This window comes from Balaenoptera physalus, assembly GCF_965194825.1.
Source record: "Balaenoptera physalus genome assembly, chromosome: 2".
NCBI lineage: Eukaryota > Metazoa > Chordata > Mammalia > Artiodactyla > Balaenopteridae > Balaenoptera > Balaenoptera physalus.
The window spans coordinates 27,076,834-27,094,274 of NC_138883.1; the positions used below are offsets into that span (position 1 = coordinate 27,076,834).

Here is a 17,441-nt window from a genome sequence, read left to right on the forward strand (position 1 = left end):
TATCAAATGGACTGGATCACACCTATTTCCTTGTACCTCTGGCCCTGGAAGCCTCCGCCAATGGCTCCAGGTGACTTTCCTCTCCCAGGTCCATGCTACAGGACCAGTCTTTTGTAGGGGTGATTCGGTACATGAAAATTCCTAGATTTATGAGTGAAATGCTAGACAGAAATGAGGATCAAAGCTTACACTGCATGAATGGTTAGAGATGCCCATTTCCAAACTCATATCCTGCATCAGAGTTTTCTTCCTTGAAATTAATACCTTCAAAAAGCTATCTAAAAAATAAATTAATTAATTAATTATTTTAAAAAAAGCTGGCTATCTAAGTGCAGAAAGGATGGAGAACTTCCTCTGCATGTAATGCAAGAAAGGCTGCATGATTATTTTTCCAACAATATTTTTAGGAGATCACTATGAAAGGCACTGTCTGTCCATGTATGATGTGATATGATATAATATAATACAATACAATACAATACAATACAAGGCCCCTTTTAATGTCCTGGTCCATAAACACATCTCTCTTGTGAATGAATACTAGGTAAATCAGATTTCAATTCTACTCACTGCTCTCAAACAGGCAATTAACCAAATTGTTAGTTATATCAATGGCTATCTACACTTTAGAAAATTGAATCCAAAGCATAAGAAGTTCATCAGAGAAACCATCTCTATCTAAAGGGGTTAACCCAAGGACAGACATATAGGACATCCTGAGAAGGCAAACCATGTTTCAAGCAATCATTTGGTTGTAATTATAAGGGTCAGGTCTACCACAGTTACAAGGTGAGCGAAATACACAGGCTTAAAAATCTAATAGGGCTTTGCTCCTTCTGTGGAGTGTTTCTTAATGTCCTCTGAAATAAAGCGCTCTAAGTTACTATTCTTCATGTTAGAACACTTACTATCTTATTTGCTATTTTATTAGTTATAAACTCTTCAAGCTAATAGAATTTAGTTTCTTTCACTTTCCCCCACAGTCCCAAACTTCACGCTTACTCATTTTGACCTAAATCAACTGTGGATTAGAAGAATGGGGGAAAAAATAAAATGATGTTATAAACATATATAAAATTATGATAAAAGATTTTCTGTTCCCTCTCCAGAAGACACGAGATAACTCCCTTCTTGGGAGTGCTGACTCCTCCTTAAAACAGGCATTCTGACAGATTCTAAAAAACATATTTTCCATATACTTCATAGTTCAGTGAAACTCAATCAGTATAATCCTCAGTAAAAAAAAAATCCACACAAGAATAGCAGTACTCTGAATTTTCAAAGGAATGTGACTTGCTGGAAGCTAATCAAAAGAATGAGAAGGACTTATAAATGAAGCAGTTTCTAAAAGTGAAAATCAGCAAAACTGTCTCTCTTTCCTCAAAACCTCAGTGCTCTGCAAATCACCTCCTTTTTAATTTTTTTCTTTAATCATCCACCATTTCAAGGTATGGAAGCATTAAAAGGGACCAACTGTCTAGATGCATTAGAGCCACAGATTATACTCAAACAAGGGAAATCAGGCTATATGTATTTCCACTATCCAGCATCTGATTAAGTTGGCATTCTTAAGTAATCTGAATGGCAGGGGGTTCAGGAGTTTAAAAAGTTTTAAGAAATTTACACAGATTGAAAAAAAACTAAGATATACTGTGGAAGAAAAATTAAAATTGAGTTGTTATTGCTAAGAGGGCTCTCTAAAATGGAGCCAGGAGGCCATTGAGGAAGTGTGACTCTTGCACATCTCAGTAGGGATGGAATTTGAACTTCGACCACTTCTTGTCTTAACATAGGAATCCAGAACATCTGCCCAATGTTCCAGAAACTCAAGATACTTAGTGGACCCTTACACTCTAAAATAACTTGTGATGGCCTATTTATTTATTGGACCCTTACCCTAAAATAACTCATAACTGCCTATCCTTTAAGGATAAATATTTCCTTTCGTGCATCAGGATCAATCATAATTCTTGAACAACCTTGTGGCTTTTGCCTTTGTAAGCCCCTGACTTTTTTCTCTTCCTTGGAATAATCTTTTGGTATTACCCAAATCTGTCTCCTGAACTGGAATCCTTAAGACCCCAAATAAAGCTCTTGGGAATTCCCTGGCAGTCCAGTGGCTGAGACTCCATGCTTTCACTGCCGATCCCTGGTCAGGGAACTAAGATCCCTACAAGCCGTGCAGCACGACCAAAAAAAAAAAAATTATTTTTTTTGTTTGAAAACTGGCCTAAATGCCTCCGCTATCCCAAAGAATATTTAAATAAGGAAATTTCTACATGGCAGAGGGCAGTGTGATGATGCTATATTCCATGCTTTACAGATAAGAAGTCTGGATTTTTCTCCAGTAAAAATGACCTAAAAAGCTACTTCACAAATGCCTGGGGACTTCTCTGGTGGTGCAGTGATTAAGACTCCACGCTCCCAATACAGGGGGCCCGGGTTCAATCCCTGGAACAAGATCCCACATGCTGCAATGAAGATCCAGCATGCCACAGCTAAGACCTGGCCCAGCAAAATAAATAAACAAATAAATATTAAAAAAAAAACAACAACAAACCCTTAAACAAATGCCTGCACTTACGATTTCTCAATTACAATGAATTAATAGAATATACAGACTATACTATCACAGATAAGATGATCAAGTGATGAATGACGCTGAAAAAAATAAAAATTTCTCGCACCTGGACGGCAGTTGAAAAAACAAAGAGAGAGAGCATAATGATAACTGTTTTATTTAGAAGAAAAAAAAAACTTGGGAATATTACCTTAGTCTTTGAGTGAATATTAATTTTGCACACACTAATGCACACTACATTTTTATAAAAGCAAATGACAAGAGATCAAGCTGATATAAGCTATTTCTTCACACAACCAAATATCAGGGAAGCTCACAGAATCAGTACGGATTCAGCCCAGCAGAACATGTAGAACATGGTAACTGATTCTAATGGTAATCCTGAGTCATCAGGAAAAATTTAAGTCTTCACAGCCTGACTTTTTTGTGAAGTCATCCTTTCTCTGTAACTGGGCCCATACTGATTCGCTAGTGCAATATACTTATATAATTCCCTTACACATATACTCAGGAGTTTGTCATTTTATAGACAGTGAGTAGGGAATTAATATTTCACTAGACTGTAAGTTCCACTACAACAAGAATTTTTGTGTCTACTGTTACATTTTTGTATACATTGTTCTATGTACAAACTGTTAAACCAGAAGACCAACGACCTAGATAGATTAAGACCATTTCCTATAAGAACTTGAAAGTTATTTATTCCTTGAAAATCTTGATAGGCCATAAAGGATTAATGTATGCTTAAATAGACCAAATCAATGAAGGCAAGGAAGTAGTACATTTAGAAAAAAATCTTTAAAATGCTAGCTTTTAGGTATCTGGGAATTAGACCCTTTGGGAAATTACTGAACTAAGATCAGGCAACAGAAAGGGTAAATACTACAAAAGAGATTTTTGTGGAGGAACATTCATTCAAATGAAAGAAAGAATGTCAAAATTGGTTCGAGATCACTTTCCCACAAAGCCAATGTATGGATTCAGAACATTTCTTCCTCATGGGTAGATTCCCCATGAACCGTTCAAGCCATGGTGGCAGTGGAAAACTTTTGAGAAACTATCCCCACATTTCTCATGAAAAAAAAAAAAAAAAATTTTTTTTTTTTAAACCAACAGAAGGAAGATATTAGCACATGGAAAAGCCTTATCTTGAATTACCTGGTGCCGGGCTCGACTCTGGTCCAGAAGCTGCCGGGACTGAAGTTTTTGCTGTTCAAGTTGTTGCAGGGCAAAATGGAGTTGGTAGCTGCCTGCTGTGGGGTGGCACTTGTGCTGCGGGACCAGCCCTGTAGCCTTGCTATACGCATTGTTCTTTACCTCTCCCTCCCAGGCAAAGCCACCTGTTTGGAGGCTCCTGAAGAGAAAAGAAAGCAGATTTCTTAGAATGGTTGTGTGAACAAAGAAGGTAAGGAGAGAAATATTTCAGTTATTTTTCCTTTATAGAACTGAAAACAGTTTGGAGTTACAAATCTGTTTGTGGGATAAATTATCTGACTCGTCTACTAAATCGCAGCTCCATGAAGACAAAGGCGGGCTGCTCTGCTCTCCATTCTATTCCTAGCGCTTGCCATAAGGCTTGGCACGTGTTCAGCGCACAAAAATATCTGTTGAATGTTAAATAATTAAAATAGCAATTTCACTCCCCTGTGATTGCCAAAAGGACCTCCAAGAGAAGCCCAGAGAGCTTCAAATGAAGGATGGTAGGTTATTTTAAGGTAAGAACAGAGGAACAATCATCTTCTCTAAACATCAACTTCAAAATTATAGGGGTGAATTGTGCAAGAGTCTTGGTTTTTCTTAGCCACCCATTAGTGAAGTACCTAAATTTTAAAAATAAGTGTTTATATTTAAGCTTATGTCCCCATATCATGGGATAACATAACTGGTGTGAGAAGATACATATTTCCTTATTCTGAATTCATCTCATCAGGGTCCCCAGCCAGGCTGACATTTAGCCTACACACATTGAAGACATTATGCTAAGTGAAATAAGTCAGCCAGACAAGGGCAAATATTGTATGATTTGTCCTAGAATAGTCAAATTCATGGAGACAGAAAGTAGAATGGTGGTTGTCCGGGGCTGGGGAGACAGGGGAATGGGGAGTTATTGTTTAATGGGTATTGAGTTTTACCTTGGGATGATGACAGAAGTTTTGGAGATGGATGGCGGTGACGGTTGCACAAAACTATAAACGTACGAAATGCCATTGAACTGTACACTTAAAAATGGTAAATTTTATATTATGTATTATTTTACCACAGTTTTTTTGAAAAGGTCCCCATTTATTTTTAGAACAGTCTTATTTGGAAATCCTTCCATCTCCTTAACATTTTGGCTATTCATCTCTGAACCTTCTTGAACTACCTAGTATTGTTGTTTTTTTCCTTTTAGAGTTACAGTGACCAGAAAATTGTACATAGAAGAAACACAAAGAGTCTCATAGTGAAAAACCTTATCCCAAAACCTTGGTGAATGGTGCTTAGAGAAATAAAACAGTGCCTAATTCAAGAGACATATTCATAGTGATTTAAATCATCGTGTTATTCTTCCCTTTGTAAATATCCTTTGGTGTTAATGGTCATTTCGGTGGCAGAGATGCAACAACACTGGGGTGAGTTTACACAGAACCTTCCTGAGTCCTGACCTACAGCTGCCTGGTTATTAACAGCCTGGGTCCTTGTGACCTCAACAGAGCCCTGTGGGAGGGAGCAAAGTGGGATGTCTTCTGAGGCCAGAAGCCCATGCTCCTCTCTTGACTGGGGGGACCTCTCTCTCATAGCTTGGTCATTTTGGGTCTCTGCTTTGGTTTCTCTACCTCTCTCAAAGAGATTTCCAGACACAGAGTTAAGGGAAAGTCTGTGTAATATATTCTGAAGTCCATGGATGAAAGGTTTTCTACTCACATAATCTCACCTCTGATATGTCACATCCCTTGCTCACCTCCTCCCACAGTTTGGCTCCCACAGTTCAGCTACACAATTACACACATTCAGCTAATCTTCCTGGAGAACAGTACCAAAAAGCTCAGAGCTTGCTTATTAATTTTTTTTTAGTATGACATTTGATCTTCCGTGATCCCTCTTGAATTGTCTCAGTGTGCGTGTTATTAGACATGATTTTTCCCAAGGGGCTTCTAGAGATGTGAGGAAATGTGGAGACCAAGGATCGCATGTAAATAAATACCCGACTATGTGAATAAAATGTTAATATTATTCACAAAGTGAAGTGTTGAGTGGGAGTCAAATAGGACTTCTGGGGTTAAGAAGGGAGGGGCCAGAGGAAACCATGATCTCTGTTCTCATTAGTGAAGGAAGAGAAAAGCTTACTGAAGATACAGCAAATAGCAAAGGGAACTGAGTGAGCTCTGAGTGGAAGGCCAGGCAATGGAGCAAGGTATTCAGGTGTAAATGAAAAGCAGGCTCAAGGCAGGAGTGAGCTGATCCAATGAACACATGAACACAGGGAAGAGACAGATAATAGAGCAGGAACTGCCTGGATGAATAACCTTGAGATTTCCATACCAATTAAGGCAAGAATTTGAATCTAGAATGAAACTATTATTTATGATAACCGGGCCGAAGGTTAGAAGATTCATCAATTGTGATTCTGCTTCCATTCCTGGCTTGCTGGTTACAGAAGTTTGTAGCCACAAGAAGCAATCCAGACTTAGGGATTCGATATTTAAGGATTTATATAACTATGTAGCTTATATCAGAATTCACCTCACGGGCTAGCTAGGTTGGTTTTATTTTCTAAAAACTGCTTTAATAACAAATATTCCTAGCAGGCATTTACTTTAATGCCTTCTTGCTGTACTCAGAAATCACAGTCTGTAACTAGGCCCCCTTATTTGGAGGTGACCAGGGACAGAGTCTCAGCAGGGGTCTGTGCATGTGTAAGGGGCAGGACAGTGGGCAAGAGAAGATCAAACGAGGGACTTTGGATAGAGGAGGTTTATTCATCCAACTGCATACACACTGAACAGACTGCAACAACATAAGCTTTTGTAGTGAAAGCTGTTTTTAATCTCATCAGTAACATAAGTGCAGTCTCCAAGTCACAAAAAGAAGTTGCTTAAGCAAGTGGAGGCTATTAGCAAAGAGGAAGGAATTTTTACAGTGCAACACTGGATGGGTGCAGGAGTGCTCAGCTGTCTAAGGCAATGTGGTCAGTGCCATGAGAAATTTGCTTGCTTTGAATTCCAGTGGGTGTTACTCAGGCCATGGTATCTCACAGTTAAAGCACGAGCCTTTGGGATTTGCAATATGCAAGTGCTGTAATGACTGACACGGAGGACGCCAGGTGCACTGTTACTTGGGTTTTGCCTGAGATTATATATCGACATAGTCCTTTCTATGGCAGCTATGAGTTTCCATTTCCATCCAAAATTCCATTCCATTTTCTTGAACCTCAGTTCATTCTAGTTTACTAGTAATACATTTTCTACTCCCACCAAACTTTTGAGATTCAAGTATTCTCTATAAAATTTAGTTTCTATGTTATTCTTTGCTCAACACTAAAATATAATATTGCATACATTCCCTATAAATAACTTCTTACACTTTTTTATTATTTCTAGAGTAGGACAGACAGACTCAAAAGAGTTAGCTGTGGGAACGCTCTGGATGTTTAACAACTGATTCAAATTCAAAGATTCAAAGTGAACTATGCTGTGTTTTGTCCTGACTACATATGCAGCTAATTGCCAACAATACGGCGAATTTTTCTAAGCCACACATCCTCTTATTGGAACGTTGTCTTACTGTCTGTATTACACCGTGGCACTGCAGGGCTAAATGTTTCTGACCATCACTGCCCTTCCTGCAGCATGCCCTACCCCTCCAACTTCTGGCCAAAACACACTAAAGGGCTGTACCTTTCCCTCTGGTTTAATATCTGTTCCATCAAATGGATGTTGGTTGTAAGGAACTCGAAGGAAATTTGTAAAATGCACGGGTCTTTAGCAAAGCAAAACCTCCTGAGCAGGCTGTTGCCCTCTTCATAAAGATATGCTTTCAGTGTCAAGATTTCCCAAGAATGGGGAATTCCCTGGTGGTCCAGTGGTTAGGACTCCGTGCTTCCACTGCAGGGGGCACGGGTTTGATATCTGGCGGGGGAACTAAGATCCTGCAAGCTGCGCGGCACAGCCAAAAAAAAAAAAAAAAAAAAGATTTCCCAAGAATGATGTGATGTCTCAAGAGGGTAGGGTAGGGATGAGACGGAGGAATGTGACAGCTGTACAAAGAGTATGATTCCGCAGTCCATTTCCCCAGCTTCCTCCACCCAATCTGAGCAAAACCTGAGCGACCACGTACGAGGACGTCTTTGCCCTCTTCAGGGTGTTGGCAAGTGTGTGGGTGTGCTTTCAATTGTCCTAATAATGGGTGTGGGGGATTACTGACATTTAATAGGTAGAGGTCAAGCGTGTCAAATGTCAAAAACTATAAGGAAAAGCCAGCCCTGTGCTAGGAAAATATGTGCTTCTCAAAATGCCAATGGTGCTTCTAATGAGAAACACTGTAAGGCCATGAAGGAGGTGCTTTCTGGGGACAATCTGACTACTTCTTGGTAAGAAAGAATATCTACCCACTTCCATGGCACTTATTCCACTACACGTTATGGAATGTATAGATATTCAAGGATGGCAGAGGCTACATTTTCTTTGCCTATAAATTTTCAATCTCAAACAAAGTAGTTGGGACACACAGTAAGTGCTGGAAAGGTGCTGTAAATGCCAAAAATCCTACAAATGACAGAAGAGCTCCCACGAGCTGTACAAAGCAGTGCTGGCCAGAATAAGGAAGCTATGTGATCAGAGAGTCATTACAAAATGTGGTGGGGAACTCCCTTAGCTTTGGGGGTTATTTCCAAGGACAAAATCAGAGTGATTCTTCATGGAGTGTTGTGTGTCCCATTCCTAATCCTTCCCAGGGCAGCTGGGGTTGGATCATATCTACAAAGACCAAATGGATGAGGAGAGACTAGACAGTTGCTACTGCGGCCTTTATTATATCCAACTTCTCTATCTTTATTATTCCTAAACTTTCTTCTTCTGTAAAATGGGAATATGATAATAGTACCTATTTCATAGGGTTATTGTGGGGATTAAAGAGCTAACACAAGTGAAGGTACAGGCACATAGGAAGGGCTCCAAAAATATACTACCACCACCACCATTACTACTATTATTACTATTCATTCCCCTCCCAAACAATTCCATTTCACTGCTGCCCTACAGTTCTTTGAATTAGTATATAGAAAACATAAATTTGGCCATTTTCCACCAGAGGATTCTGTGTTGCAAAGTTAACACAATCTAGTCATGAGTACAGTATTTGTTGTGAGGTCAAAAGTGCTCCAAGTTACTAAAAAGAAAAGCCCTGATGTATAGTGTATCCAAATGGTTATTATAATTGTATTGCAATGCTCTGTGCTGAGGACTAAACAGGTTATCTGGCAAGGGATGGATTTGCCTCCTCTTCAATCCACCAGTGAAGGGGGCACCTATATAATCTACCCCTTTAAGCAGTCAGTTTTCTGCTCAGTCCTCCTTCCTGATCCTCCATTAGAGCCGATCATCTCAGAGATTGAAGGTGTGATCTTCAAGCAGCCATCAGTCTACCTTCTTCTACTCTTCACTGGCGATCTCAGAGAAAGGACTTTCTGTTTACACTGCCTGTTTCTGTCCTAACATTCTCCCCAGTCTTTCAGCATGGTTTCCATCCATATAAATATAGTGGCTTCCTTTTTTTGTTCTAGATGGTGCTCAAGGGAGAGCGAGAGTGAACTGGACAGGCCTCTGGAACTCCTAAAACTCATGATCCCAAAGGGGAGTCCTACCCTCCACTTTCAGAAATAATGAAATAGAACCCTCTCTATTTTATTATAGCACCGTCATTCACCATCTTGTAGTTAAATCAAAGGCAAAAAACAGAAAACATTCAAAAGTTTCTGTTGGACTTCTAGCTTCTGAGCAAGTAGAAAGTTTCAAGAGACTGTCACTTTTACCTTAAAAAAATAAGCTGAATAAGCTGCTAAATCATACTTATTTCAAACCTAACAAAATGCCGAGGACATACAGTAAACCTAAATGAATATAATCCCAGGAAGTGACAAGCTCTGCACTTTTAGCCAGGATGGCCCCCGGGAGGAGGAGGAATGTGTCACAGACGGGGGTTAAGGCACTACCAGCTAAACTTCTGACAAGCTTTTAACACCTGCATGTGGGCTGGTATGATATTTTAGAAGCCCCAGCACAGAATGGATCTGTAGCCACCCATCAACTCTTTCATCAATTGCACGGGGACACTGAAGGCTGGGGGATGGGGAGGGACTGATTAAAGTCCCTTTCAGAGAAACTGTGGATATTATTCTTTGACCTTCACCAAAACTCAACACGTAGTAGAGTCTAAAAGTTAGTATTGTAGAATCTGAAACCAAATCAATGAGCTTTTCATACTCTGTTGGTCTATCTTGCATTTTGAATGGATCTTGTATCCATACCAGATTTTTGTAACATCAAGCATTAGTCTTTAGGAATACTGGGTCACTGAGTTATGCAGACCTTCCAAATGTCGACATATTTCATTATACAATATTAAAAAACCCTATTTGTTAGTATCACTCCAATCTCACCAGAAGAAAGGCGTCAAATTCATAGTGGGGAATATAAGTTTTTCAAAATTCTTTGCACAAAAAGATCTTTAGAATCTTACTGGTGGTCCCATCCTGGCCCCAAAATATTTGCAGCCAGAGGTGAATTTAATCTAATTAAAGCTACAACAAAGTCCAGACCCAGCTGAATTATCAGATTGGCTCAACCCCTTCTCCCTCTGCCCCTTTCCCGCACATTAGCAGCCTGAGAAAAGGATGAGCATGTCTTTTATTCTTTGGGGGGGGGGGCGGGGTGTGTGTGTGTGTGTGTGTGTAAACATTATTTACTTAAGTTTGTGGTTTTACCTAAAATGTCCAGCATATGATTAGTAATTATAAAAGACATGCAGAAGCAAGAAAATATGACCCATGTGAGAAAATGGTCAATAGAAGGACACTGAGAGGTGTTACAGATGTTGGACTTAGCAGACATGAACTTCAAAATAACAATGATAAATATGTAAAAGAGTCTAATGTAAAAGGTGGGCAACACATATAAACAGATGGAGGATTTCAAGAGAGAGATGAAATCTTTCAAAAAACAACCAAACAAGGATCCTAGAAATGAAAAAATATAAAATCAGAAATGAGGAGTGCATTCAAAATGATTAACAGCAGACTGGACACAGTAGAGGAGAGTATCTAACAGGTATAAAATTGGAATTCCAGCAGTTGAGAAGGGAGAATGGGGCAGAAGAAATATTTAAAGAGATTAGGGCTGGGAATTTCCAAAGTTGATGGTAGACATTAACCTAAAGACCTAAGCAGCTCTGCAAATCCCAAGCAGAATACATACAAAGAAATCCACATGCAGGCAGATCACAGTCAAACTGCTGAAACTAAAAATAAAGAAAAAAAAAAATCTTAAAAGCAGCCAGGGTGGCGGGGTGCTTGGTGGTAGTGGTAATATTACATAAAAAGGAACAACAATGCAAATGATTAGCTGACTTATCATTAAAAAATGATGGCCAGAAAACACTGGTGAGCTATCTTTAAAGTGCTGAAAGGAAAACAAAAATAAAAGAACTGCCAACCTAGACTTAAACATTTATACAATACTGTCAACCAACTCAATCTATTTGATAATTATGGAAAACTATACCCAACAACTTCAGAATACATATTCTTTTCAAGTGCATGTGGAACATACACCAAGACAGTCTAAATGCTGGGTCATAAAACCAATCTCGATAAAAATGGAAAGATCAAAATCACACAGAGTACACTCTAACCAGAATGGTATTAAATTAAAAATCAATTGGGCTTCCCTGGTGGCGCAGTGGTTGAGAGTCTGCCTGCCGATGCAGGGGACACGGGTTCGAGCCCTGGTCTGGGAGGATCCCACATGCCGCGGAGCCACTGGGCCCGTGAGCCACAACTACTGAGCCTGCGCGTCTGGAGCTGTGCTCCGCAATGAGAGGCCGCGACAATGAGAGGCCCGCGCACCGTGATGAAGAGCGGCCCCCACTCTCCGCAACTGGAGAAAGCCCTCGCACAGAAACGAAGACCCAACACAGCCAAAAATTAAAAAAAAAAAATAAATAAATTTATAAAAAAAAAAAAATCAATTAATTTTCTATCTTTAAAACAATAAGATATCTAGAGAATTCCCAAATATTTGGAAATTAAACAACACACTTTAAATAACCTATGGATCAAAGAAGAAATCAGAAGAGAAATTAGAAAATGTATCAAACTGAATGGTAATGAAATCGCAACCAAACAAAATTTAAGATGCAGTGAAAAGAGTCCTTAGAAATGTATAGTATTAAATGTCTATATTAGAAATGAAGAAATATGTAAAATCAATGTTCTAAGCTTCCACTTTAAGAAACTAGAAAAATAAAAGCAAGTTAAACAAAGTTGAAGAATAAAAAATAAAATAATAAGAGCAGAAACCAATAAAGTAATTAAACAAGGAAGCCATCAGACTGAGGTCGCTCTAATGTCTTGGCAGTCTGGTAAGCAAACCAAAACCTACGCAGAGTCATTGCACTTACATCTGAAAAGTGAAATTTAAGAACAACCAATTACAAACAGCCAACTAGGCTTTCCCAAGTAAGGCAACCACTTAAGCTATAGCCAAATAATTTGCTTACTTTGCTTAAGAGTCTGCTCTATTAAAAAAAAAAAAGCCTTTCCCTTAGTCTCTGCCAGTGGAGTGCTCTTACCCATTTTCAATTTGGCACTGCCCAATTAAAATCAATGTGTGCTCAAATGAACTCTTTGAAAATTTAATGTACTTCAGTTTACATTTTAACACAATGAAACAGAAACTGGGCAAATAGGAAATATCAACAAAATCAAAAGTTGGCTATAAGAAAAGAATTTAAAAGTTGATAAATTCCAAGCAAGCTGATCACAAGGAAAAAAATACATGAATTATTAATATCAGGAATGAAGAAGGGGGAACATCATACAGAGCATATAGATATTAAAAGTACAAGGAGAGGGCTTCCCTGGTGGCGCAGTGGTTGAGAATCTGCCTGCCAACGCAGGGGACATGGGTTCGAGCCCTGGTCTGGGAAGATCCCATATGCCGCGGAGCAACTAGGTCCGTGAGCCACAACTACTGAGCCTGCGCGTCTGGAGCTTGTGCTCCGCAACAAGAGAGGCCGTGACAATGAGAGGCCCGCGCGGGGCGATGAAGAGTGGCCCCCGCTCGCCGCAATTAAAGCCCGCGCACAGAAACGAAAACCCAACACAGCCAAAAATAAATAAATAAATTTTAAAAAAAAGTACAAGGAGATATCATGAACAACTCTATGTCAAATATTTAACAACTTAGATGAATTGAAAAAAATCCGTAGAAATACAACGTTTTGAAAGTGACACGGTGAGAGAAAATCTAAATATATAAATTTAACTTGTAATCAAAAACCTTCTTAACAAAGAAAACTTTAAGCCCAGATGGTTTCAATGAATTCTATCAAACATTTAAAGAAGAAATAATTTCAATCTTTCACAAAATCTTTCAGAGAAGAGAAGGGAAAACTTCCCAACTCATTTTATGATGTTAACACATCTCTGATATAAAAAAACTTGACAAAAACATTACAAGAAAATTACAGACCAATACGCCTAATGAACATACACACAAAAAGTTTTAATAAAATATCAGCAAATGTAATCAATCTATCTGTCTCATGTATGGGATATATATCATGATCAAGTGGTATTTACGGTGATTTAAGGTTAAAAAAAGTCAATCATGTAATTCACCACATTAAGAGAATAAAGGAGAAAAATCATATGAGAATATTATTAGATATCAAAATGCACTGGACAAAATTTATTCATCTCCATTCATGACAGAAACTCTCAGTAAACTAGGAACAGAAAGAAAGTTACTGAACCTAATAAAGGATATCTATGAAAAATCTATAGCTAACATGATACTTATTGGTGAAACACTGAACTCTTTTCCTCTAAGATCAGGAATAAAGGACAGATGTATGCTCTCACCACTTCTATACAAAATTAGTAGTATAAGACCTAGCCAGTGTCATAAGAAAAAAAAAATGCTGTTATTCACAGACATGATTGTTTACATAGAAAACCCTGTGAATTTTATAAAAACATTTTTACAACTAATAAATAAATGGAGCAAAGTTACAGGAATCAAAGTCCATAAACAGAATAAAATCATATTTTTATATGCCAGTAATATACAATTGAAATTTCAATGTAATTAATTAATTGAAAGTGAAGTTTTAAAAAGCAATGCAATTTAAAATATCATAAAAATACACCAAATATCTAAGAATAAATATATTGGAAAATGTGTAAGGTCTCTACATTGAATTTATAGAACATTAATGATAAATATTAAACAAAACCTAAATAAGTACAGAGGTATACCATATCTTGACTGATTGGAAGATTCGATATTGTTAATATGTTTATTCTGGATTACAGATATTGGTTTCCTCAGTTCTACAATTTCCATCTGGAAATTTGTCTTGAAATTTCCTACCTTTTATTCATTGAAGCCTATTTCCCTTTACACCCTTGTTCATAGTTATAATGGCCACTTTAAAATCCTTGTCTGTTAATTCTATCATCTGAGCCTTCTTAGGATTGGTCTCCATTGATTATCTTTTATTCTAAAAATGGGTCGTATTTTCCCATTTTTTTCATATGTTGAATAATTTCATATTGTATCCTGGATATTGTGAAATGTTGTGGATACTGGACTGTATTATGTTGCTCCAAAGACTGAGTATGTATGTGTGTGTGTATAGGCAGTTAACCTGGTTGAACTCAAACTGCAGTTCTTTCTTCCCCTCGGTGGGCTGTGGCTCAGATTTATGTTCAGTTCTTCTAGCTTCAGCTGTAGAGTTTGGAGTATAACTTGCATATACATTGTCCAGAGGTCAGCCCAAGATTTGGGTGAAATTTATACATAGAAGTTAGGTTCCCCTTTTCTGGTTGCCTCATTTCCAGGGTTGTCCTCTTACTCTCTAGCAGGTGTGCTTGTCCTGAACGCCATCCTTCAGGTTGTCAAGACAGAATCTGGATTTTTATGTAAGTTCTAACTGCTCAATGTGGTGCGAACTACGGGGATCGATGGTGGTGATGCCTGCACGACTATGAATGTATTTAATACCACTGAACTGTATACTTAAAAAATGATTAAGGTGGTAAATTTCATATTGTGTGTATTTTACCACAATAAAAAAAAAAGAATAAGGAAAATTAATCTACGATGAGAGAAGTCAAAAGAATGATTATAGGGGGAAGAGGCAGAATTGACTGGGAAGACACACAAAGGAATTTTGGAGCGTGATGGGAATGTTCCATATCATATGTTGAGTGGGGGTAAGGTGGATGTATAAACCTGTCAGAACATCAATTTGAACGTTTAAGGTATGTGCATTTTATCTTACGTAAATTTTACCTCAATTTAAAAAGATCATTTCACAATATGTACAATTACTGAATCTTTATGTTGTACACCTGAAACCAATGTTATATGTCAATTATGCTTCATGTAAAAAATAATGTGGAAGGTAAGCTTCATATAATTTTTTTTTTTTATATAATTTTTTTAGTATATATTAATTATATGATCATGGAATCATGAATTTGGGTGGTGGTGGGGGGAGACCTGAAGGATAAGAGACAACGGTGAGTTCATGAACCTCAGTTCTCTATTGCTTATAAGATAAGCATACAAAGAGAGAGTGTGCCTAGAGTTTGCACTTATGAGTACTGAATTGGAAGTCTACATTTTTAAAGTGACAATAAACATTAGAGAAACTACAGACAGTCCTGGGGTTCAAGAAATGGAGGTAGTATTTTTTTAAAAAAGACAAACATGCAAATAAAAAGTTATGCATTTTCCCTTATCTTTCATTAAAAACCTAATTATTAGTATTTTCTGTTCGTGTATATGTTATATCTCTTTTCTCAACTTACTTGATTTTAGTTATAAAATTATTTGTTCTCTTCATGAATTTTGCAATACTGGAATCGTATGTAAAAAGATATGCTTATGTAGTTATTTCATTTCAGCGAAATTCAACCCGCATTTATTGGACACTGTTCCTAGATGCGCAGGGATTACCAAGAAGAAAAACACAAGTTCCTGCTCTCAAATTGCACATAATCTGGAGTAAGTGTACTCGTTTAGGTGAATCCCCAGGGAAGATGAGGAGGTGGAGGAAAGTCAGGAATGGTAGGACTCTGGAATAGGTGACACTTCCAGAGAGATTCAAAGCCTCGGAGGAACAGGATTGGACAGAGACTCAAGGGGAGCTAGCAGACATGATACTAACAGTGAGGAAAAGTACATTAGCCCCTGGAGGATCAAATAAGCTGGCCAGAAGGTGAAGAAGTGAGAGATATGTAAGCAGAGTGACAGTAATGATGGTAAATGAGCACTCTGGTTGAAAGGCAGAAAGAATTGTTGGCTCTGGGAACCTGAGCCTGAAGATTTATTATGAAATTAAAAGTTATATGTAGTTATGGGTTTCCCTGGTGGCACAGTGGTTAAGAATCCACCTGCCAATGCAGGGGACACGGGTTCAATCCCTGGTCCAGGAAGATCCCACATGCTGCAGAGCAACTAAGCCCATGCACCACAACTACTGAGCCTGCACTCTAGAGCCCGCAAGCCACAATTACTGAGCCCGCGTGCCATAATTACTGAAGCCTGCGCGCCTCGAGCCCGTGCTCCGCAACAAGAGAGGCCACTGCAGTGAGAATCCCACGTACCACAACAAAGTGAAGTCCCCGCTCACTGCTACGAGAGAAAGCCTGCACGCAGCAACGAAGACCCAACACAGCAAAAAATAAATAAAATAAATTTATTTAAAAAAAAATAAATAAAAGTTATATGTAGTTAGAAGAGAGTCAAAAGGTCAGTGATAATTAAGTTTAGCATTAAAATTGCATACTGTAGTCTCCAAGAAAAAAAAGTATGTTTATGAAAGGCTTCCATTGAATGAGAACTACTTTCATTAGTGAAAGAATAAAAGTCGAATTGCATGTGCCAATAGATATCAATTTAATAAATAATACTGAAAATGTCTACCAGTAAGTCTTAAGGCTTGCTGTTAGTAACTGCTGACTGGGAACAGTGATAGCTGGCCAAATGAAATGTGTGCCTAAAATTATTTAAGCGGAATGAATTAGACAGACCAAGAGGTTTTATGCTCATGGTGACAGGTGCCTTGCTTAGAGAATTTTTGTGCTGGAAAATTATTTTAAAACAATCTCTAAAAATGCAGGTGCTGCAAAAAAAAAAAAAATGCAAGTGTTAAAGGCTAAAATTTATTTTTTTTACCTTTGAGTTTGTTCCTTGAGATAAGACTATACTTTTATCTTTTCTATTTTGAATCTATGGAGTTATACTGAGATGGTTCTTTTGCAGGAAGAGTTGAAGTACAATAGAGGTAGTATCAGAGGTACAGAAAAGTTCAGAAATTATCTGGAAAAACTATGTGAACTTTTGACAACCTGTATGCTAGGTCAAAAGCACAGAACTATATGAAATTATAAATGCGGTCTGATCTTCCTGCTTGAGAACAGGATGAAAAGCTTAAAAACCTTTAAATATTCTGTTTATTTGAGCGGATGACAGGCTCTTGGGAAAGGATTAAAGAAATAATCCAAGAAAGAAGGCACGAAGAAATAAAAGGTTTTAGATGCTGGAAAGGCATCAAAACCAGTGCAAGAGCTGGGTAAGTGAGAGAATTCTGG

The 17,441-nt window shown here is 38.1% G+C and overlaps 1 protein-coding gene across 19 annotated transcripts in view; it reads right to left on the minus strand.

The window, feature by feature from the left end:
- The window catches only part of TTLL5 (tubulin tyrosine ligase like 5), a 302,833-nt gene that overhangs the window by 92,707 nt on the left and 192,685 nt on the right, over positions 1-17,441 (minus strand). For 18 of the 19 annotated variants that reach the window (XM_082451545.1, XM_082451547.1, XM_082451552.1 and 15 more), the window contains one exon: positions 3,740-3,935. In XM_082451545.1, the coding sequence (XP_082307671.1) occupies positions 3,740-3,935 (196 nt within the window). Of the gene's footprint in view, positions 1-3,739; positions 3,936-17,441 lie in introns of those variants that run through there. The other variant, XM_082451553.1, reaches the window with a different exon arrangement.